The sequence below is a fragment of the Punica granatum genome, chromosome 7, assembly GCF_007655135.1.
Source record: "Punica granatum isolate Tunisia-2019 chromosome 7, ASM765513v2, whole genome shotgun sequence".
NCBI classification, from domain to species: Eukaryota; Viridiplantae; Streptophyta; class Magnoliopsida; order Myrtales; family Lythraceae; genus Punica; species Punica granatum.
The window spans coordinates 27,117,988-27,138,634 of NC_045133.1; the positions used below are offsets into that span (position 1 = coordinate 27,117,988).

At 40.3% G+C, this 20,647-nt stretch overlaps 5 protein-coding genes across 10 annotated transcripts; 3 read left to right on the top strand and 2 right to left on the bottom strand.

Moving 5' to 3' along the window:
* Positions 1–53: 53 nt before the first annotated feature.
* Positions 54–2,821, top strand: LOC116214095. Of its 2 annotated transcripts, XM_031549381.1 has the most exons (6): positions 54–439; positions 723–1,380; positions 1,469–1,706; positions 1,844–1,906; positions 2,056–2,165; positions 2,462–2,821. In XM_031549381.1, exons 1-5 carry the CDS (start codon positions 172–174, stop codon positions 2,119–2,121), a joined length of 1,293 nt encoding a protein of 430 aa, XP_031405241.1. In that variant the 5' UTR covers positions 54–171; the 3' UTR covers positions 2,122–2,165; positions 2,462–2,821. The 2 variants fall into 2 exon arrangements, with proteins under 2 accessions (XP_031405241.1, XP_031405240.1); XM_031549380.1 differs by lacking the exon at positions 2,462–2,821 and having other exon boundaries at positions 2,056–2,383.
* Positions 2,548–7,297, bottom strand: LOC116214094 (heat shock 70 kDa protein 16). 2 transcript variants are annotated; one of them, XM_031549378.1, is made up of 10 exons: positions 7,053–7,297; positions 5,502–6,759; positions 5,111–5,323; positions 4,703–4,798; positions 4,480–4,614; positions 4,015–4,218; positions 3,452–3,598; positions 3,233–3,361; positions 3,028–3,158; positions 2,548–2,920 (listed from the first exon to the last, which is right to left on the bottom strand). In XM_031549378.1, the coding sequence occupies exons 2-10, from the start codon at positions 6,669–6,671 to the stop codon at positions 2,836–2,838; spliced, it is 2,310 nt and encodes a 769-aa protein (XP_031405238.1). In that variant the 5' UTR covers positions 6,672–6,759; positions 7,053–7,297; the 3' UTR covers positions 2,548–2,835. The 2 variants fall into 2 exon arrangements, with proteins under 2 accessions (XP_031405238.1, XP_031405239.1); XM_031549379.1 differs by having other exon boundaries at positions 4,015–4,215; positions 7,053–7,290.
* Positions 7,298–8,010: 713 nt separating this feature from the next.
* LOC116212980 (1-acyl-sn-glycerol-3-phosphate acyltransferase-like) lies at positions 8,011–10,795 on the top strand. Its single transcript, XM_031547762.1, has 6 exons — positions 8,011–8,264; positions 8,635–8,990; positions 9,319–9,468; positions 9,701–9,799; positions 9,888–9,980; positions 10,338–10,795. The coding sequence occupies exons 2-6, from the start codon at positions 8,664–8,666 to the stop codon at positions 10,584–10,586; spliced, it is 918 nt and encodes a 305-aa protein (XP_031403622.1). The 5' UTR covers positions 8,011–8,264; positions 8,635–8,663; the 3' UTR covers positions 10,587–10,795.
* Positions 10,796–13,119: 2,324 nt separating this feature from the next.
* On the top strand, positions 13,120–15,297 carry LOC116215089. Its single transcript, XM_031550663.1, has 3 exons — positions 13,120–13,274; positions 14,094–14,960; positions 15,034–15,297. Exons 2-3 carry the CDS (start codon positions 14,103–14,105, stop codon positions 15,133–15,135), a joined length of 960 nt encoding a protein of 319 aa, XP_031406523.1. The 5' UTR covers positions 13,120–13,274; positions 14,094–14,102; the 3' UTR covers positions 15,136–15,297.
* A 48-nt stretch (positions 15,298–15,345) lies between these two features.
* Positions 15,346–20,535, bottom strand: LOC116215088. Of its 4 annotated transcripts, none has more exons than XM_031550660.1 (13): positions 20,267–20,534; positions 19,431–19,552; positions 19,188–19,339; positions 18,620–18,788; positions 18,168–18,202; positions 17,757–17,829; positions 17,605–17,656; positions 17,080–17,330; positions 16,689–16,922; positions 16,310–16,396; positions 16,159–16,206; positions 15,947–16,034; positions 15,346–15,735 (listed from the first exon to the last, which is right to left on the bottom strand). In XM_031550660.1, the coding sequence occupies exons 1-13, from the start codon at positions 20,424–20,426 to the stop codon at positions 15,572–15,574; spliced, it is 1,635 nt and encodes a 544-aa protein (XP_031406520.1). In that variant the 5' UTR covers positions 20,427–20,534; the 3' UTR covers positions 15,346–15,571. The 4 variants fall into 4 exon arrangements, with proteins under 4 accessions (XP_031406520.1, XP_031406518.1, XP_031406522.1 ...); XM_031550658.1 differs by having other exon boundaries at positions 15,346–15,741; XM_031550662.1 differs by having other exon boundaries at positions 15,559–15,741; positions 18,620–18,744; positions 19,237–19,339; positions 20,267–20,535.
* Positions 20,536–20,647: the final 112 nt, after the last annotated feature.

The following is a 20,647-nucleotide window of genomic DNA, read 5'->3' on the forward strand; positions in this document are numbered from 1 at the left end:
AAAATCAAATTTAATTTCGTTATCAAATTCAAACTAAAATTCCTTGCCGCGGCCGCGCCAATAATCCTCCTTCCCGGGTCATACCCGAAAAGATCCTCTCATCTCCTTCACTTCACCTCGTGCTCCTCCTCGTCTCTCCTCCCACCTCCTCGCTCCCACATTCATCCTCTAATGGCGGACATGGTCCACGAGCTCCCCACCTTCTCTCTCGGCCTCGACTCCGACTGTGATTCTCCTCCGGCGAGTCCTAATCTGCAACGCCACGACCGGGCAATTGGTGACGGTGGCGAAGACGAGGACTTCAGATCCGTGGACGATCCGCCCCGGACCCTCCGGCGTCTCCAGCGTGGGTTTCGCCCGAGGTCCGCATGTCCGAGCCCAACTGCTAAGGTTGATGACGACATTGAGGAGTTCTCTTCAGACGAAGAGATGGGCACAGGTAGATTGAGACTTGTCCGTCTTTGCTTTTGTCAGTAATTTGGTGCAGAAATGCTTGCGGCAGTTGGGCCGAAAAATTGCATCTTGACGCCCAACGTGTTGTCGGATTTCATATGGTTCGTGGCCATGAACGTATTTCATAGAATTTATAGATTGAGAATTTGTGTGTGATTGTGTTTTCTGTTGATTGTTGGACTGACTTTCCTCAAGTTGATTGACCTAATTAGTTTATCCATATCACAAGCCATTCCCTAGAACTAATGTTGTGTTCCTCTTTCGTTTAGCCGGGAAGCTGTCAGCTCGATATCATTCACTATGCAGCAGTTCCAAACCGCCACTAAATCGAGGAAGCAGTATAACTGCAGTTAAGAGTAGCCGCCTGAAGTCCACAAAGCCGAAACAACCCTCGAATGATACAGGGACTGCCAGTCAACAAGGAAGCTGCAGCAGGCTGTTCCAAACCTCAATTGCTAATAGCCCTATTCGAAGGTTTGTCCTGGTCGATTCTGATTCCGATGATCCATCAGTTCAAGAAGAAGCTAACAACCCCGGCATGTCGTCCAAAAGAAAAATAGAAGCGTCCTTTGATAAGCCTGGGGACGAGGACTTCTGGAAAGATTTCCATCAAATGAAGAGTTCTCGTATTTCAACGCCCACTTTCGATGAGTTTTGTACGGAATACTTCCATTCTGTAAAGGATAATAAAAACAAAATGCAGAAACCAGAGACCTATTCAAGCCCCGGTGACAATTTAAGCTGTCTTCGGCCGAGCAGCAGCAGGGAAAATGGGCAGACTCCTCTCCCACCATCTCATCAATATTTTTTCCATTACGACTTGAGAATCCAGAACTTGGTTCGGTCGCGACTACCATACTTTTTCCCACTTGGTGGCGGCAATAACAGGGAATGCGAGCAGTCCAGTACTTCGGTCATCGATTACATGTACCCCCCACTTTGTCCTATGCCGCAAATTCCTTTGCTGCTCTTTTTTTTTGGGGCGAGATGTAATGACGTTTATACCTTTTCACAGGAGTCAGTTTAACAGTGGAGAGCCTTCTCAAAAGCTAGGAAAACAGAAGGTATCTACGAAGAAAGGTTCACGGGCCAAAGGCAAATCAGGAGCTTCTAATACCAAGGAACCCGTGTGTGTTGACAACTGGGTAAACCCAAGAAGTTCTGTCACTATTCCAATGAATGCAGGAAAACGGAGGGTCTGTGCCAATGGGAAATCTGCTAGTCATTGGTATACAGGGCAAGATGGGAGAAAGGTAAGCTGAGATACATATCACATCCTTGCCCATGTCAAATTTTGATTTCTACTTGAAATTTCAGTGGAGGACTCTTTCTTGGTGCTCTTTTACTTGATACTCTATGATCAGTTTGATTCCCAATCGGTCTCCAACAGGTCTACATTACCGGAAACGGTCAGGAGTTGACGGGTTCAGCTGCATATAGGCATTACAGGAAGGTACCATGAAGAACCTTGCTAATGCTTAGCTGATTGATCATCATCATCTTACTCTCTTTGTTCCTTTTTCTCTTTTCTGAATCACTACATTGTTCTTTAGTTACATACCATTATCTTTACTTAGCCGCATTTGTATTTGTTGCCGACAGGAAAGCGGAGGAGGGTCGAGAAAGTCAAGAAAGAAACCAAAGGCCAATAAGAAGGCTAAGCGTTGACGCTGAGGCAGCTGCATTGAATCTCATCAATATTGTAAAATATGGTATGTTTCATGACTGGATATAGGGGATTTGTCGGAGTTCCAATATGAGAGTCAATAGGAGTATGATATAGTTATAGTGAAGATGACTCCTCGGACGCCGAGTCGGGAAGTTAAAAAACTTCAAACCAAGGAACCTTCACCTGATTTAGAATTGTCTTCACTATGGATCAAACAGAGTCTAATCAAATGACTTGGAAATGTTTTGCTTTCTAGGTCCACAGCTATAGCCTGTTCAGATTAACATTGAAAGACGAACTTTTCAAACAATCATAACTCATCTTCAAATTCTTGTGCAGCTTGGCCTCTGCAGGATATAGTCTTCAATCTCAGCTGGCGATATAAATTTTGTTCGAATTATACCCGTTTTGAGAAGCAGAAGAAATTGGGTCCAAAAAACTTTTATCATTAATATAACGAAATGATATTGCCCGAAAAAATTCATAATCGCACAACATTGTTTCGATGGAAACTCACCTAAGCTATCAAGTAAACATCACATTTCCTGGACAGCATCTATCAATCTCCTGCTCTCCCAGTCCTCGTACATTTCTATATCCACACCTCAATTTGAAGAAGAAATTTACATTGGGAACCCGTATAAAAACAAAACAAATTCATCAAGGACAATCGAAGGTAAACAAGAAGGGCAAAAAACACTCGTCCATGTGAACTAGAGCCTAGAAGAGTTTGGGTCTGAGTCTCTCCCATCCTCTAGAGTCGAAGGGGTCTTCGAATTCCATATAAGCCTGCATTTCCTGAATTACACAAAAAGCAGAACAAATGTCATCAGACTCTTAATAAAGTAGAATATTTCTTTTTTCCTCCCTATAAAGGAGATCCTGTCTAATGAAAAGAGGATTACGAGTTTAGGTCTTCAGCCACACTCTTGATATCGCTGGACCATAGTACGGGATCCATATTCTTTGGCAAGGAATCTTGTTGTTGGCTTCTCTCTCTTAGCCACTGCTCTGCTCGATCACACTCATTAATTATCTGAAACATTTAACAGCCATGAGACGATTCAGAGCTATCTCAGCAGACAAAAGTTCACGAAGTCAATACTATACCAAGTCTCTATGCTCTGGTGGAAGTGAATTCGCGGACATTCTGTACTCTACTATGCAGTTCAGTAGGTCTCTTGTCGCCTGTGCTCTGGCTTCTTCGTCCTTGAACCGGTTCTCGATTGGATCAACCAACTGATGTAAATAATCGAAAGGAAGGTTAGCACTTAGAAGGAAAGGAACGGATAATATCAAGTTTCCAGGCGAGAGAATAAAAAAGCTCACCTTCTTTAGGTCTTTTAGCTTTGAATTGTAAGCATTTTCAGTTTCATCATCGCCTTCATCGTATAGCCAATCCTCTGTCTGCTGCAGGCTCCTTGAGATTCCCTCCCTCTCAGAATTGCTTGCAAAACTCCGGTACGTGTTCAGAAGCTATTAACATGTATATTCATACTTCAGACTTTTAGAGATTGGATGTTAAGATAGAAGTAAGAGAGTACTCATCTGGGCCAGGAAAGAATGGAAGCAGCAAGGAACAGAATCATCATATTAAATTATCCCATTTTCAGTATTCTAAACCGTTATATTTCCTTTCCATTCCTTCGTAACAGATGTGGGTAAGCTATATTGGTAATAGGTAGAAAGGAATGTGAAAGAATCACAGTAAGAGGGTTCACACCATACATTTACCTATGCAGTGATATGAAGATTTTTCATTATTTGGGAATACCAAATATCCATTACCATGGGACTGGTGGGCCTTTTAAACTATGAAGCATAGACAAACAAACTTGATAAGGAAAAGGAAGATACACATTCTATGGTTTTGGTTCGAACTTAAATGGTACCTTGTTCCGTGTCTCATAAACATAAGACTCCAAAGCATTTTTCCTCTCTTTGGTCTGTTCTATGATCCTGTCCTGTTCAGCCAACTGAGCTTCTTTCTCTTTAAATTCAGCGAGATCAGCCTCACTAATCCCACCATCTCTTTTCTCGTTGACTGGTACTTCAAGCTTCCTCATTGCTCTCTCTCTTCTAGTGCCATGATCCTGCTATAAAGCAATCGTTCCAAATGATATTCGCTCAAAGATAACCAAATAGACACTTTCACTGAATAGGCAAATTTAACTGAACAAATCTCATTCATGCAGGAACTTCTGCTCATCGATAAATTTCCCTAGACAAGCTTTTAAGATCTGGTTATTGACACATCTAAGTTGCTTTTCGTACCCAATTGGCAGAGAGCCCTCAAGTTTTTCTTACAAAAGGTAACATTTTTTACTGTGGACAAATACTGTGGAAATTTGACTTACAGAAGCATGTGAAGTAGAGGTGCCGTTTTCAAGGCCATGTTGATCATTAGCAGAAGTGGTGTCTGAATAGACTCTTTCTGCATTTTGACAAGTATCTTCACCGGCAACTGAGGTGTGTGCATTATCCTCTGCTAACTGTAACAACGACAGTTATACAATATTGCTGAATAAGAGTCTCCAAAAGAAAGAGAGAAGGAAGCTGATAGGGTTATGACACCCTCACCATTGCTGAATCAACACCGACAATGCCATGAAGGTTCAATTGAACTCTGACTTTAACCTTTGTCTTCTCCCCATGCGAACCTTTGAATGGGCCAATCTGCAGAAAATAGAACCTCTAAATCATAATAAACCATTTCAAGATTCAATCTTCAGGGTAGCATAAGGCAGTGACCACCATTACATAAGAGCGTAAAACTACAATGATATGATATTAACTTTATATGTTAATCCTAAATAGATTCTCGTGGTAATCCACAACCAGTGGTGCATTTCATTTATGAAAGAGGTGGCCATCCAGGGAACAAATTAAGAAGTCAGTCATTCATTCCTCAAATATGGCCTAATGCAAAGAGAACATTTAATAATTAATTCCAAGAATTTGTGAACTGAAATTTCATGTGAAGCATACCATGAAAGAACCAATTTTTGCAGATGTGCCAGAAGGTAGCTCGTCGGCATTAGCATAAAATGCTTCCAAATAGAACAAGCTACTCCTCTGAAGAGTCAGAAATTTTACAATCGGGAAAGGCTGGCCTCTAGGGAACAGCACAGCATTTGATCCGGCAGAAATCACACTGTCGTTCGTGGAGAACCCGATAGAAAAAGGGATTGAATCCTGCACCTGCAAATGTATAAGCTCACTATAATTTGACCATGATATTGCAAGAAGCAATCCGTATTTAGAAAGAAGGAATGGAAAGCAAGCAAATAGCGTTATATATAATATTGGATTTCATTGCTTCCATCCCTACTCCTTTGCACCAAATATGACCTCATAATCCAAATACTACTATATATACCTCATACTCTCTGACCCGGAAAACAGGGCTAAGCATCGCGCATTGAAGGGCACATCCACGAGCCACACACTCGCTTGCATTCAAAGTTCTGCGTGGTTCTCTTTCAAAGAGAGAGGCCAACATTCTAGTAATAGCTGGAATTCTTGATCCTGATCCTACGAGCTCAACTGAATGGATCCTCTCCAAAGATAACCTCGAATCAGCTACAGCCTTCTTACAGGGAATTGCAATCCTCTCCAGCAACCCCGATGCGAGCTTCTCGAACTCCTCCCTCTTAATATTCCCCTTGACGTCCTTCTCATCCATTAAACATTCGATGTTTAGAGGCGCCTCAGCATTTGCACTTAGAACCTTTTTCAGCTTCTCGCAGGCTGCCCTTAGCCTCATTGAAGCCTTCGCGTTAGAGTAGACATCTATATGATACTGCTGTTTGAATTGCGCAGCAAAATGTGTGAATAAAACCTCGTCAAAGTCCCTTCCCCCTAAGTTACAGTCAAAGCAATGAGAGAGGATTTTCATCTGCCCCGACTCAAATGAAGCAATACACACTTGAGTATCGCAGTGGCCAATGTCCACAAATGCAACATATGTGGGGCCCCTGTTGGAGAAATCAGTCTTATAGATTCCATAACTGAGGGCAGTCGCAGTACAATCATGAATCAATCTCAAGGGCTTAAGACCAGCAATTGATGCGGCATTCAGATAAGCTACCCTCTGCGAGTCCGTGAAGTAAGAGGGTACCCCAATGACGCAATCAGAAACAGGCATTTCCAAATTCTTCTCTGTGACTTCCCTCAAATGGGCGAACAACATTGCCATAATCTGCACTGCGGTGAATGTGTGGGTCCCCCCTGCGTATTTTATTCTAACCAAAACTCCACCATCTGATCCCTCGCAGGTTTCAATGGGAAGCATTCTGAGGTCTCTCTGAACATCTGGGTCCGCAAATCTGCGCCCTATCAGTCTCTTCAGCTGAGAAATTGTCGATTTGGGGTTCATCATAGCAGAAGCCGCACCAGCCGAGCCCAGAAACCGCTGTTTCTCCCCGAAACAGACAATTGCCGCAGTTTCACGTTTGGACTCATCGTTCAATAAGACATCGATGCCCCTCTGCTTAACGGCGGCAACGACACAATTTTCGTTCCCTATATCAAACCCAACGACACTCATCTTGGACAATCCACAGAGCGATAATACCACACAAAATTCTCACTTATGGATTAATCAGTTCTTTCAGCAATGCTCAACAGAACTAAACCTGCGAAGAACAAATCACATGTAAGAGCGAGTTGCAGCTTAAAGTTTCTGCACGTGAATACAGATATGTTCCAAAGAAAAGGAACCAAAAATCGGATTTTGAGCTGATGAAAACAATGCAACCATGAACCGAAATCACGGAACCCATAATAATCAAATCCGGAGAGGCCCCTCTCCAAATTTTCAGTCTTCCCTGACAAACAGTTCAAATGGGTCCAAATGATTCGGCAAGATGTGAACTTTCCAGCATCCGACAAGAGAGGTGATAAAAGGGTACGAACATATTGGAATTACCTGTTCCTAATACATCGGCGTGATGAATTTCTCGGCGGCAGAATCAAATGATGGTCAGAGATAGAATACGAGAAGGCTCTGGGGGGAAGCGACGGTAGAGAGAGAAAACCTCCATCTTGCTCGCTCAGGCCGTGGCCGTCTTTCGGAGATTTTTGTGACAAAAAAAAAAAAGGAAGACAAAAGATTAACAGGAAAAAAAAAATGCAAGAAAAGAACTACAATCAATGTGACAAAGCGGAAAACGGAAAAACATTTTTCTTTTTTAAAAAATTATTTTCTAATGCTCTGTCTGACTCGATTTCCACATTGACAAGCTTATGCGGTTCCGATCATTTATCAAAAGCCAACGCGGTTAAAGAAAGCCTCTGTAACAAAGCGCTATCCTCCCATCTAAGGGTTCCGCCACTCGAGGTCCGACTTCTGGGCCGTAAAATTGTTCCACGATAAATAATTATATTTATTTGAAATTGTAATGATTTTATAATTGAATTATGTGAAAATGTAATGAATAGTTGAGAGAAAATAATGATTGTGTCAAAAATTAATGAATTTAATATTAAAAATTGAATTAAACGGTTAAAAAAATTGATGAAAAAAAACAGTAATAATTGTATTGTTGAATTGAAGATGAGTAGAGTAAAATTTTTTAAAAAAACTCTTGAACCAAACATTTGCTTAATTCTCTATCAAAGATTGGTTCAGGCAGTTTAATTTATTTTCCTAAGTAAAATCTCGTGTTCGAATCTTGCAAATGAAAATAAGTCCTTGAGTCGGAAAACTTATTTTTTGATGGATAAGTCCCGTTCGAATTGAATTAGTCGAAATTCATTAGGTTTCCGGATAACATGGTACAAACCAAAAAAACAAAGAAAAAAGAAAACCGTGGGCCTATCATACCACCTGAGGAGAAGCATATAAAACCGAGGCACATTGGGCCTTTTTTGGGCCGAATCAAAAAGTTTGCTAGTCTCGTTGATCTTTCTTGGCGCCGCCACCGGCAGCACTGGTTGGCTGTTCTTCTCACACGAAATTCTGCCACCAGCTTCACGCTATCGTATACGTGTATCCCTCGCTCTTCTCTAAAATATGGTTTCTTGTCCCTGCTCTTCTCTAATGAAAAAGATTCATCCTTGACCGGTTGCTTCCGTGCTTTCTCGGATCCTCTGACTTTCCATATTTCGAGAAACATATTTCTCCCCCTTGAGAAGCACGGTAACTTCCTTGTCAGTTTTCTATCTTTTCACCGAGAACTTGTCCATCTTTGAATGTGGCCACTTGGGTCTGTCTTCTTGCTCCGGAAATGAGTTGACTTGACGTACCTCGAGAGGTCAGACATTGTGTTTGATTTTTTTGTTGAGAGCTGAGTTTTCATGCTCTGATCATAACTTTGATGTTCTCTGCATTTGAAACGCTGAAGTATGAACTGATTAGCTCAGCTGAGTGATTTGATCATCTCATATTAATGTAATTTCAGTTAGTCTAATGAAACTTCACTGGATTTGCTATGAAGTTGTTCGTGTCTTTCTGAGGTGATTATTTGAACGGAACTTACTGAAAGTTCGAGATTTTCTTGACTTAACAGGTTCGAGTTTGAGTCGGGTTACCGAATCCATGGAGAGCACTTCTGCTGGGGCCGGTCCTCTCCCAAGGAATGGAAAGTTGGAGAGTTTGCTTAATAAAGACTCTTATCAACTTTCAGGAAAATCATCGGAAGAAGTTGGAGATGAAGTGTTTGTGGAAGGGCTTGGGACAAATGGTTATGTTGATGACGATGGGTGGCTTTGTGTGTTGATATCATCGGTAAGGATCATAACATGTTTCATCATGATGATGATTACGACGGTCGTATGGGCATCGATCATGATCGTGCTGATCCCGTGGCCAAACCAAAGGATCAGGCAGGCGAATGCTTATGGCCACGTGACAGGAAGATTGCTGGTATGCCACTCTGATAACTCCGATTAGTAACATATTGAACTTGATATTGGTGATTATGCCGTTGAAATCAGTAAAACTAACTGGGGGTTCTTTTTCTATCAGTCTTCTTTCATGTAAATAGCGGACGACATTTTAAGCAACATAGTTATCTATGATGAGCTGAATAATTATGTTGGAATATAGGCTGAACTGTCTCTCTTGAAATAGACAAGATACTCGCTGCTATACGAGATATTTTGACAAGATGTGGTTGGATCTTTGCCATCCTTCGATTTGTTCAAGTAAAGTATGGCAATGTTAACTGAAAGAGTGGATTATTTGTTGCAAGATGTGGATATTGGGGAACCCGATAAAGATTGAAGGCGCACAATATTCGAAGGAGAGGGGCATCTATATCAGCAACCACTCATCCATCTTGGACACCTTTCTCACCATGTGGTTGGTCCCTACGGGAACTGTTTCCATCGCCAGGAAAGGGGTATTTCTTCTGACTCTACTAGAATGAAAATAGGGTTCCTTCCATAGAAAGCAGATACTCGGACCCATTTCGATGAGTTCCCGATGAACATGTCTCTTCTTTGTACTCAATCTGTTTCTCACAGAAGCCACGAATCTCCAAATAGATACTTCTGCAAAAGCTTGATATAAAGTTCAGTAACTCTTATAGTAGTATGTAAAACTGGTGAAGAAGCTTTGTAATTAATATGCAGATTATTTGGTACCCGCTTTTTGGACAACTTTACCTGCTATCAAATCATCTACTGATAGACGTATCTAACCCGACTAATGCTATTCAATCCATGAATGAGGTACTCTTTTTCTTTTTCCCCTTTGCCAGTATCACTTCCGAGGAAAGTCTGCGATATTGTTCTTAAGAAGTGAACTTCCCATTGTTAGGCAGTTGAGGCTGTTGTTAAAAACAACTTGTCTTTGATCATTTTCCCCGAGGGCACCCGATCGGAAGATGGCCGCTTGCTCCCCTTCAAAAAGGTAATTTCCATCCTATCCTCTTCCTGTTTGCCTGCGACTTCTTTATAATGTCATATGAGTCATGAGAAGATCCTGCCGACCACATCCAATGCAAAAGTGTAATTCAGAGATTCAGATGTATGTTACCGAGTTTTAAAGCTCGTTCATTACGAAACCAAGAGAAAATTTTCCAGGTTTTAAAACTGATCCTTATCTATGGAAATGAGAAACGATGAGCAAATGTGCTATACTATTGTGCAATTGGAGACATATTCTGCAATAAAAATGCAGAAACTTGTGTTTGTTTCCCGAAAGACTGAGAAACCGGATCTACATGAAAATGAAACATAATGCTGAGTTATTTGTTTCCTCGTGCAGGGTTTCGTTCACTTGGCACTGCAATCCCGACTACCAATAATTCCGATAGTCTTGACGGGGACCCACTTGGCCTGGAGGAAAGGAAGCCTACGCATTCGACCTGCTCCTTTAACTGTAAGGTTCCTTCCTCCCATAGAAACCGATGAATGGGTGCCCGATAAGATCAACGAATATATAAGATCGGTGCAGGACATATACGTCATGAACCTTCCAGAGTCTCAGAGGCCTCTTTATAGCTCGATCGCCTAAGAGACAGTCAACTTGGGAAATCACAGCATTTCCCTCACTTTAATTCTTTTGTACAAAGTTGTGTTTGTTTGTCATAGAGCTTGCATATGTACTCATTGAATTCAATTGCAAATATTATTCTTGTGTTATGTTTTACATCCGGACATCGGGGGTTTTGAAATTTCTACTTGGTCTCAACGTTTCATCATCTACTCGATAGTTCGCTGTGATTCAGACTCGTTATGAAAACTGATCTTTTTTTTTTTTTTTATGTATGTTCTGCCTTCTGTGATCGAGAATTATGCTGTTCAATGAAGCAAGCATAGAGAAAAACGTATTAAAAATTCAAAATATTATTCCCTGCCATTAATGCCCCAGTAATATAAAATTAATGGAGAACGAATTTTTGGAGATATTTTATTGGAAATTATTTCGGTGAAAAATGTGTATAAAGTTATATTACTCTGTACGGACTTGCTGGTCAAACAAGAAAACAGGTTGGGCTGATTTATGTTCATAGCCATAAGAAAGAAAAAAGTTGTGGAGGATGGAAAATATATTCAATCACGCGGAATTATTGATATAAAATATTAAAAACACAATCCGTGCGAATATATATATATATATAGAGAGAGAGAGAGAACGTGCATAACATTGTTAGCCTTTTTCTTTCCTTTTTGCGTAAGTAAAGGAATAATTTGGTCGGTAAGTGTATTTATCAATTTGTCCTCGTTGAAAATGATTGGTAAAATTATATTGGCCGGTTTGTTTTCAGGATTAAAATCACAAAAACTTTAACTTTAACTCAACTCACTACACAACAAAAATACACATTTTCCAAGTCAAAAATTTTAATTTTAACTTTAACTCAAAGCACTATACAACATTTGTCCTTTTTCACAATCAAAATCAAAGTTACTTTAACTCTGAAACCAAACGCATCATATAAATCTCTATCTAACTGTGTTCTCACTATATGCGTGGTGTTATAAATAGGTATTATAAATCATTTTTATTAATTAGAAAACTAAGAAAATGAAAAAATATATATATATATATATGTATTGGTTAACAAATTTTATTTATTTTTTATAGAAGGGAAAGAATAGAATAAATTTCAAAGCCGTATGTATGGAAAGATAGAAGGGTACAGACCTTAACAGCGAAAGAAATTTGGTGAAATTTTTGGTTGAATAAAATTATTCAACTCATATAACATCTTATCAACCTCATTTTCATCCATTAGTCCTATTCATATTTTTCGCGACGATCTAATATTGGCATTATTGGAAGCAATGTCAGACTGATAAGGTCTAGCTAATTTGAATTTTGCAATAGGATAAATGCTATTTCTCGACTGGACTTATGATATTATTCTAGTTAATCGATCTCTTTTTTTATTTTTCTTGATGTTTTAGCCCAATCAAGATAAAACCCCTAATAATCTTGCACGTGAAATATCTTAATATCATATTTAGGAGAAAATTTTAAATCGTCCTTCCTCACAATGAAGTGGTAAGAAAGAACTAATAAGATTATTTTAATTAAGAATACTTATCGCAATTACTGTGCTGATTAGTACTCATTATTTTATTTATTGCGATTTAATTAGTGATTCATCACACTACGTGATAGGGTAGGATCAACAAAGAATCTCTCCATGCTTAGTGAAAGTTTTCGATTCATTTGTAGTCGCGGGATTTAATCTAATTCGTGTGAACACCTGGAACAACGTCTCTCCTTTTCGATTCATGTCTCGTGATTTACTCGAACCATTTCACGATCACAATTGTTATGTCAATCTTAAAACTACGAAAGTCTACAACCAAATATCCCTTAAGAATCTTGGTGCGTTTGGTTTTAGAATTAAGTAAAATTGAGTTTTGATTTTAATTGGATTGTAATGATTGTATTGTTGAATTATAAGAAAAAGTTATGAAGAAGTAATGAATAGTTAAGAGAAAGTAATGGTTGTGTAATGTTGTTGAAAAAGTAATGAATAGTTGAGAGAATTTAGTATTAAAAATTAAATCGAGTATAATTGAGTTGTATGTGGGTTTATATATGAGGCTCACCTTTTTGAATTGGAAAAGTTGATTTTTATTGCGTAATTAGTAGAGTCAAAATTAGAGTTAAAATTTTAAAATCATATTGCAAAACCAAATGGGGTATTAAGGTTTATATGCAGAGACATATGTAACCCATTGCTTTTGTAATATGCATTCTCAGGACCGTCTGGCATGCTAGTTACCAAACTCGAAGCATCATATCAATTATATCGAAACAAAATGACTTCCTCGGGATTATCGACTCCCGCCAACATTTGAAAAATGTCTAGTGGACTCACAGACAGTCATGTTGCTGACATGGCAACGTCTCATTGGATGGTTAGAAACCATATTTTACTTTTATGCATGGTCATGGTCTTTGAGATATCGGCTTTAATTACATTGCGACCTTTCCTAGTATGAGCAAAACCAGTGCCATGCATGTAACCAACCCTTTTTAACTCCCCTTCCATAATTGCTTCGGTCACACCAATTATCACATCCCTTACGACGCGTTTGGCACAAAGGAATTAAATTATTTTACAAATTAACAGACATATTTTATATGAGATTTCACGCCATTTTCTAATTTCCTATATGCCCGGTGAGTTCTCTTCTTTGGAGATTGTCCAGGGGGGCTTTCTCTTTGGGTGGAGAAGAGGTACGTCCATGGTCTTTATCCCTTTCTCTTTTACGATGAATGAACATCCACGTTTTCTCAGATGAAAATAATGATGAGAGTTTGAACATTGAAATTTGTTATGTAGATTAAGATCGTCATATGCTTGCTTTGCATATGAAACGGGTAATTGTGTTTTGATCTTTTTTTTTTTTCTTTTGTTACAAAGAGAGGTCAATCAAAGGGCCTAGTACAATAATGAAATAAACCCTTTGGCCTATTAGCAACCTCTGATTACTAGTCGCGATCGACTTTTTCTTAGATGATCAAGAAATGCTACACATGGCGTGTAATATGTTTACATACTAAGTTTGGGTTCTTCTCTTCATTAGATCGGGTTGTTTGCATATTTGTCTTACCGATTTCGGTCTTGGTTCTTTGTGCGGGGTCCTTAGGAGAAGGAACACATAATTTTTGAATTAGGGGTGGCGAATGAGAATATGTAAAATTTTCTTTAACGCGTCAAAATTTTATATGGAGGAAGGCGGGATGGACCAAGGGGATTAGTTGGGGGTTAGCTCTTGGCTTGTTTCTGCTGGTTTTCTTTTCAGGATCGTTAATGTATTGAGATTTCCTTACCAGGGTATTAATACCATTACCGATCCATAATAACGGTCGGCGGATAATTTCCGTTACGTCTCAAGTAGTTTACGCACTTGCACCGACATTCGTTCATACCCCGAGTTTTTAAGCACACGTGCATCAAATATGTCTCTCCATGCGATAGATCTTACGTAATTTTATGTACAATGCATGCAATGTACTGACGATGCGTCTGTTCATATTCTATGACATATACAGAGGGCATAAATGGACAGAGGAAAAGAAAAGGTCAAGTACGACGAGGCTGAGGTCAATCAGCCGAGGCCGAGGGGGCGGGGCGGGAGGCGGCCGCGATATCCCTCCCTGCAGGAGCAACAGAGGTTCCTCTGGGAGATTCCCATCCCCAGGCCGGCCAACAGGAGTTCGCTGTGGGTCAGGTTCAATGCTGACCTGTCCAGCTCGGAGTCCAGCGAGGAGTTCGAAGTCGGTGGGTCGAGCATTGGGTCCACCACGGGGCAGGAATGCGAGATGCCTCCGCCGAGGAGTGGTGGCCCCATTACTGATGACACTGATGGGCTGATAAACAGCATGCCTAGTACAGGCCAAGCACCCGAAAAAGGAGGGCCGGGGAGCACCGAACTCCACATTGGACAGGAGGTTTCCGGTGTCATTGTTGGAGAATTCCCTCGCGGTTACTATGTGAGGCTGATGATCGGCAACTCCGAGGTGGCCTATCCAGGCGTTGTCTTCAAGCCGGATAGTTTCAACCCCTTTCTCGAGGAGAACAACAGAAATCTAAACGAGATTCCCGTCCCGAGCATGAACTCTGTGAGTGCTGCGACGGCTTCTGCAGGTGCTGGAGCTAACTCGCAGGTGATTGGCGGGGCGATCAACTGGGAAGTGTTGAATGTGGGGGAACAGCTGAGCGAAGAGAATCTTGCGTCAGAGGAGGCACTGAAGGAGGCAGCTATGAGGTCGATGAAGCTGCCGGAGAATGTGTCCGATGAACAGGTGTCGAAGATCATAGAGAGAGTCCATACCAAGTCCATTGGGCGGGAGCCCCTGCATTCTGCTGCGGAGTCCAATCTTGGGGCTGCTGTTGCTGCTGCTCGTCGCGAACTCCAGGTAATGTCCAATTCAAAATTTTTCTTTCTACTGTAATATGTGAATATAGATTGATATGTTGAACTCTCTGCAGGACTTGGTAAAGATGGTTCAACAAGCTCTAGCAATGGGATGTGCAGCTCCAGCACCAGATCATAATGTCAAAAACGAGTCAGATGCCGAGTCGAGTGCATGATAGCTCTCTTAGTGACTTAGAACTTTAAACTTGATATTTCAGTTTAATCGCTTCGGGACAACTCTGGATCTATCATCTATCTTTACAATTTTTTTTTTGGATGAAACATCATTTAACTTTTCATGTTATTGCATGTTCTGGAAAGACTTTCGCGTTAAACACTATCATCGCTTGTTCTATCTATTTTGGTCCTTCTCAATTGCAGTACTCTTTCAATTTTGAATCACTATTCAAAATTGCATTTCATTCTTATCAAAGAATTCAAGCAGTTCGAAGACAACCTTTCAGTACCAAGTACAGTAACGAGTACTTCATGCTTCTGAAAATTTATGCAGACAATCCTGCTTGAACTATGATGTATCTCAGATGAACAATAGGTGCCGACTCCAGAAAAATTATGATTCCGGCAACATAAAATAAAGGGGAAAAGGTACTTCTAGGAAAACTTTGTGGGGTAAAGACTGTTGCGTCCAGCCACAGTGATCGGACTGTTAGCAAGGAGTGGCGGCTGCATAAGCGGCATGGGACCTGGGGCTGCGAATAATTGCTGGACGCCAGCTACCGAAGGTGGATGGATAAGTGGTTGCCCAGGCAAATTTCCTGCGGCTAAGCAAGAAATACCTTAATGAAAACTATCGCAGCTCTCACATTTAATTGAGATGCCTAAACATCAAGGCTCGAAAACTGGAACAGGCTCAGTCGATAACATAACGCCCACTCCTTTACCTCCTACTACAATTGGTTTTCTTTCAAGTTCAAAGTACCACTTCGTGTACTGCTGAAACTTCAAATACTAGGACATGATGGTTACCTTGGTGCTTTGGAATCTGGACTTGACTGACAGTGGGCAATGGTCGTGTGAAGACTGGGGAGATTGCAGCACCATTCTGACCAAGATCCTTCAAGCGTAAATAGAGGAAAGAACGCACTTTAGTATTTTCTACTGATCTCAAAGATTCTATCATAACTTAAGAGCTCAAAGACAGCTGAAAAACGAGCAATGGTTATAGTGTGGAGTCTTACTTGGGGAAGTGGCATATACATGACCTGACCCATTCGTCCCACCATAAGCTAGAGAAGAAGAGGAGACAGAGCAAATGAGTCTCTGATGCTCGGATTTATAGGACAGAATTTATAACATTATATGACTGACAAAGATCCCTATGCAACTTACTGGCTGAGAGTTTGGATGAACAAAAGTTGATCCAACTGGGACAGTCTGATGCTGACCAGCATACCTGAGAAGATGTGCCCGAGCAACCTAAAAATATTTAGCACAATGTCATACTTTTAGTGCATCATTTGAAATTATCAAAAGCATAAATAAAATTATAAAAAGCAGAGAGCAGAAAGTATCTTTGGTACAGAAACTTAAAGCCAAACTAGAACTGAACGTGATGGAAAGGATCCGGAAAATGAAATTTATTGATTAGTAAGATTTCTCTTTAGTTCAATTCTATGCAAGTTTGTTATAGCACGGCCCAACTTTCCACTAACAGCAGAAGAAATATATGAATCCATCTGGAAATAATTCGAATGGTGAAAGTTCATACAGGCTCAGGATGAGTATTAATGTCACCAATCCCAGTGTATGGTAAGACCTTCACAGGAACAGCTGAATGAGGCATGAAGGGGCCCATTCCTACTTCTGTCTGAGCAGGCAACATCGAAGAGGTGCTTGGCATGTATGTGATGCCTGCTATCGTTTGGGCCAGAGGAGGAGTTGCTGATCTAGAATTGTTGAAAGTCGGAGAAAATACTTTTGCTCCGGGGTTGAGCTTGAATTCCTGAAGGAAAGATCCCATTAAAAAATCACATTCAGTATTTAACCCATACAGGGTGAAAGAGAACAGCCATTATTATTAGCATAAATAAGAATTTCATGCACTTCTTTTGGCCATTTTCTGTTCTTTCATGACTTAGATAAAATGTACATTTCATTACCTTATTCTTTTTGTTTGATTCTAGACCTTTTGAATGTGAATTGCCGCAATATTGAAAGGTAAGGTCTCCCTGACGAGATGAAGAACATGACATACTAGAGGAAACACCATCCAAAGCACCGTGAGCTGAAGCTGGTCCATCATTTACAAGGGCAGGAGCAGGATCACAAGAAACTCCATTCACATATTCTGCAGGAAGCAGCATTGCATGAGTTTCTTCACCTGGTTTTGCAAGGGGAATGGTGACATCCCCTGCATCAATAAAAATATCTGTTCACATAAAGCAGAGAAGAAGGTATTGAAAGCAAAGACCTTCTAAAATGTGGCACAATTGGCACAAATTTTCCCTGCGAGCACAAGGCAGAAATTTGTCCTTTGCGAGATGAAATAACTTCCAAAATCATTCTCAAAACTCAATTAATACTACATTTGCAAGTATTATATTATATAAATATTAAAATTGCTCTATAGAGGACATCAAAGAATATAATCATAATAATGATAGTGGAGCCATAATATTACGCACCAGATGGAATTCTCTGTGCACATCTCAAACTTGAGTTATGAACTTCAGCTGTCTGCAATTACAACAGAATCGTCAGACCTTCAAATGGCATATGATAAAACCAATATACCGAAAAATGGAAACCATAAAGATTATTTTTACAAACAACCCACATTAGTTTTTCTATGAAGTTCAGATGGTCTGTGGCCATTATCCAGTTCCACTTGTTTGTCATCTTTGACCTGTCTGATAGCAACAATAGACATGAACCAAGGGTGAGGTAATTCAAAATGGAATAGTACGGGTAGTATACTCTGATGAAGATTCTCCTTTAAATGGAAGAGGATTTTCAGTAATCTTGGACAGTCATAAAAAGGTCTGTCATGATGGTAACCAGAAGCATGCCCATGATGTGAAAAGTCTGTCATGCTTCTCCTTCAAAGAAAACACTCGGTCCAAATTTTTCCAGGGCAGAAGATTACAACATTTGCTGGTAGTAGTATGAGTGTCTATTGTGATGGCAGATTGTAAAATAGCAAAGCCATGAAGAGATTCTTTTCCAATCAAGACTGTTGGACACATACCTTTCGTTGGTTGAGGGTGCAGAAACATCTTCAACCTATTTCCAGGATAGAAGTGACAAATTAGCAATGATATAGCAGACAAACACATGCAATGAAGCATGATATGATGGGAAACGCATTCCAGTCCTTTCCTTAGGTAATTGCTATGGATCAGATCATGGAAAATAAAGATTTGCATGGGAAGCTGAGAAATGAACAAGATCCAGCAGGTCCAAAGTGTTTCACAACCAAACTATTGGTTAAAACAAATGAGATAAAGTTTGTTCATCAAGACATTTTCATAAACGCATGGATCGATATTTGACTATAGGGGAGAGAAAACAATTTCATACAGAGCTTGTCAGTCCACAATATATCACTGCAGGACTTATTGAAAGATGTTTCAGATATCATAAAGAGATAACAAAAGTAGACAAATTGTCAGAAAGGATATCTTTACAAAGGAAGCTTACTTTATCATTAACCCCCGTAACCCCTTTTGCATCACTTTCCTCCTCCGTAGTACTTCTCATATCATGCTTTAAAACCCATTGCCCTTCATTTCCATTTACTCTTGGCAGAGTTAACTTAGAGGTATCTGTATCACCATGTGTGAAGCCATTCTCAGTTTGGACTGAAGTCCTGCTTAAGCATATAGAGAAATAACTGATTAGTCTGCACCAACAAGCGGGAGAAACATGTCTTTACCAAGATGTCCAAAATGACGTCTGACGCACCCAAGGTTCAATTTTCTGATTCAGATTGACTGAAAGGAATTGATTTACACAAGTGCGCTAGGCTTTTAGACACTATATGAGCAAGATTCGAAAATCTACAAACTGAATTACTTGAGGCCTTTCCTATATCAATATAGGAAAAGTTAAAGGATCACGATCTCTTTCTTAGTCTTTGACTCCTCTCTGACACTTCACCCGTAATCGAGTACTTAAGTAGGTTGGTTGATGGAGGCAGGCTTGGACTTGACAAACTTTGACATATTGCAAAATTTGCATTTCCACTCCTTTAGCTTAAAAAAAATACCTTTTCTTATAGGTTCTCTTCTTACTGATTGTGGATGCACGACACTTACTTCCTACTCTGTCAGCATGGTGAGAAGAAACAGTTCCAAGGGCAGATTCCAATTCATCACCAGCAATTGTTCCAGCAACACCATCTGCAGGAAGCGAAACTCCCTATACCAACAGAGTTACTTGTTTCAGTGTATAGCTAAACCATCAGAACATACTAAACAACTTGAAAGAGATATCGAAGAAAAGTACATGCCTTGGCAACAACTTGCACAAGCTCAGATGAGAGAATCACAAGCATCTCCACCATACATCCAATTGCCACATTTGAATTACTCCCACCCTTCTTTGTCATCTTTGCTTTCTTCAACACAACACCTTAACAGAGTGTCAACAACAAATACAATAGATAATTGTGTCACCAAACAATAACTATTAGAAAAATAGCTAGGAACTATTATCAAATACAAACACCATAATTTAGTCATCAAGGAGAAAAGAAACCTCAGATCCGGTGAGAGATGTTATTTCAGTTCTCAGAAAATGGAAAAGTTAATAACAAATGGAATGGAAAAATGCAACAATAATCAAGAATCCAATCCTTGTCAATTTTCTTCATATAGAATCACAGGAAACAGAACTCAGGATTTGCTCCCAAGCGCGTCATTCTCTGGCAAACAACCAGATCCTCCTAGACAATTTGCCAGAAACAGCCATTCATCTTAGATGTCCAATTCTGCTACGAAAAGCTGAAACTCAAAGACCCAAATTGAGATTCAGATCATTATTGCCCCTCATTATGCTTCCACCCTTCTGCAGTTCAGCTCAGTATCCAAACAAGGATCGCAAAGATCGGACCTTTGAATATCCTCGGTTTTCATTTCACCTCCACAACTGCAAAAATCTCCGGTACCACTATGAATCCACGACCCCTCATAGAGCTATAATTCTCATTGGATCCAGCTGAATTACTAAAATGCGAAGGGATCGCTAAAGTTGATCTCCATAAACGAATAAAAAGAAGACCATTGATGCGCTTGTATTACAGCAGGAATTCCTGTTGCAATCCAACGATTTCCGACATGGACTCACCTTCGACGGAGGCGGTGTGGAAGATTCCAGAATAGACGGAGCCGTCCCTGGCGTGGACGTCGACGGGGAGGCCAATGATGCACATGGTGGCAAACAGCAATGCATCGCTGAACGAGGCCTCCTCCCCGTATGGGAGCTCTCCTCCGTTCCGGCAGCCCATTCTGTCGCTCTCTCTGTGTAGCGGTAAACTGAATTGGCAGAGAAAGATGAAAAGTTGCCCCTATGGGTCGGAAGCTTTGTCAATGGCAGCTCTCTGAGCTTATTAGCGGACCTGGAGAGAGCAAATCTCTTCCTGCCCCGAGTCTTTTTCTGTTATCAGCGTACAATTACCATTTTGACCTTGGAGAATTTTCTCAATTTTTCAATCTATTGAAACTAACA

Coding starts and splice junctions, on each gene's coding strand:
- LOC116215088 (XM_031550658.1), bottom strand. CDS start 20,426: ATGGGCTGCCGGAACGGAGGAGAGCTCCCATACGGGGAGGAGGCCTCG. Junction 19,553..20,266: donor CCACACCGCCTCCGTCGAAG/GTGAGTCCATGT, acceptor CACTCTGTTAAG/GTGTTGTGTTGAAGAAAGCA. Junction 18,789..19,187: donor AAGAGAACCTATAAGAAAAG/GTATTTTTTTTA, acceptor ATGCTTAAGCAG/GACTTCAGTCCAAACTGAGA.
- LOC116215089 (XM_031550663.1), top strand. CDS start 14,103: ATGGACAGAGGAAAAGAAAAGGTCAAGTACGACGAGGCTGAGGTCAAT. Junction 14,961..15,033: donor CTGCTCGTCGCGAACTCCAG/GTAATGTCCAAT, acceptor AACTCTCTGCAG/GACTTGGTAAAGATGGTTCA.
- LOC116214095 (XM_031549381.1), top strand. CDS start 172: ATGGCGGACATGGTCCACGAGCTCCCCACCTTCTCTCTCGGCCTCGAC. Junction 1,381..1,468: donor ACTTCGGTCATCGATTACAT/GTACCCCCCACT, acceptor ACCTTTTCACAG/GAGTCAGTTTAACAGTGGAG. Junction 1,907..2,055: donor CATATAGGCATTACAGGAAG/GTACCATGAAGA, acceptor TGTTGCCGACAG/GAAAGCGGAGGAGGGTCGAG.
- LOC116214094 (XM_031549378.1), bottom strand. CDS start 6,671: ATGAGTGTCGTTGGGTTTGATATAGGGAACGAAAATTGTGTCGTTGCC. Junction 5,324..5,501: donor TCCGGGTCAGAGAGTATGAG/GTATATATAGTA, acceptor ATACATTTGCAG/GTGCAGGATTCAATCCCTTT. Junction 3,599..4,014: donor TTTATGAGACACGGAACAAG/GTACCATTTAAG, acceptor ACATGTTAATAG/CTTCTGAACACGTACCGGAG.
- LOC116212980 (XM_031547762.1), top strand. CDS start 8,664: ATGGAGAGCACTTCTGCTGGGGCCGGTCCTCTCCCAAGGAATGGAAAG. Junction 9,469..9,700: donor TTTCCATCGCCAGGAAAGGG/GTATTTCTTCTG, acceptor ATTAATATGCAG/ATTATTTGGTACCCGCTTTT. Junction 9,800..9,887: donor CTATTCAATCCATGAATGAG/GTACTCTTTTTC, acceptor TCCCATTGTTAG/GCAGTTGAGGCTGTTGTTAA.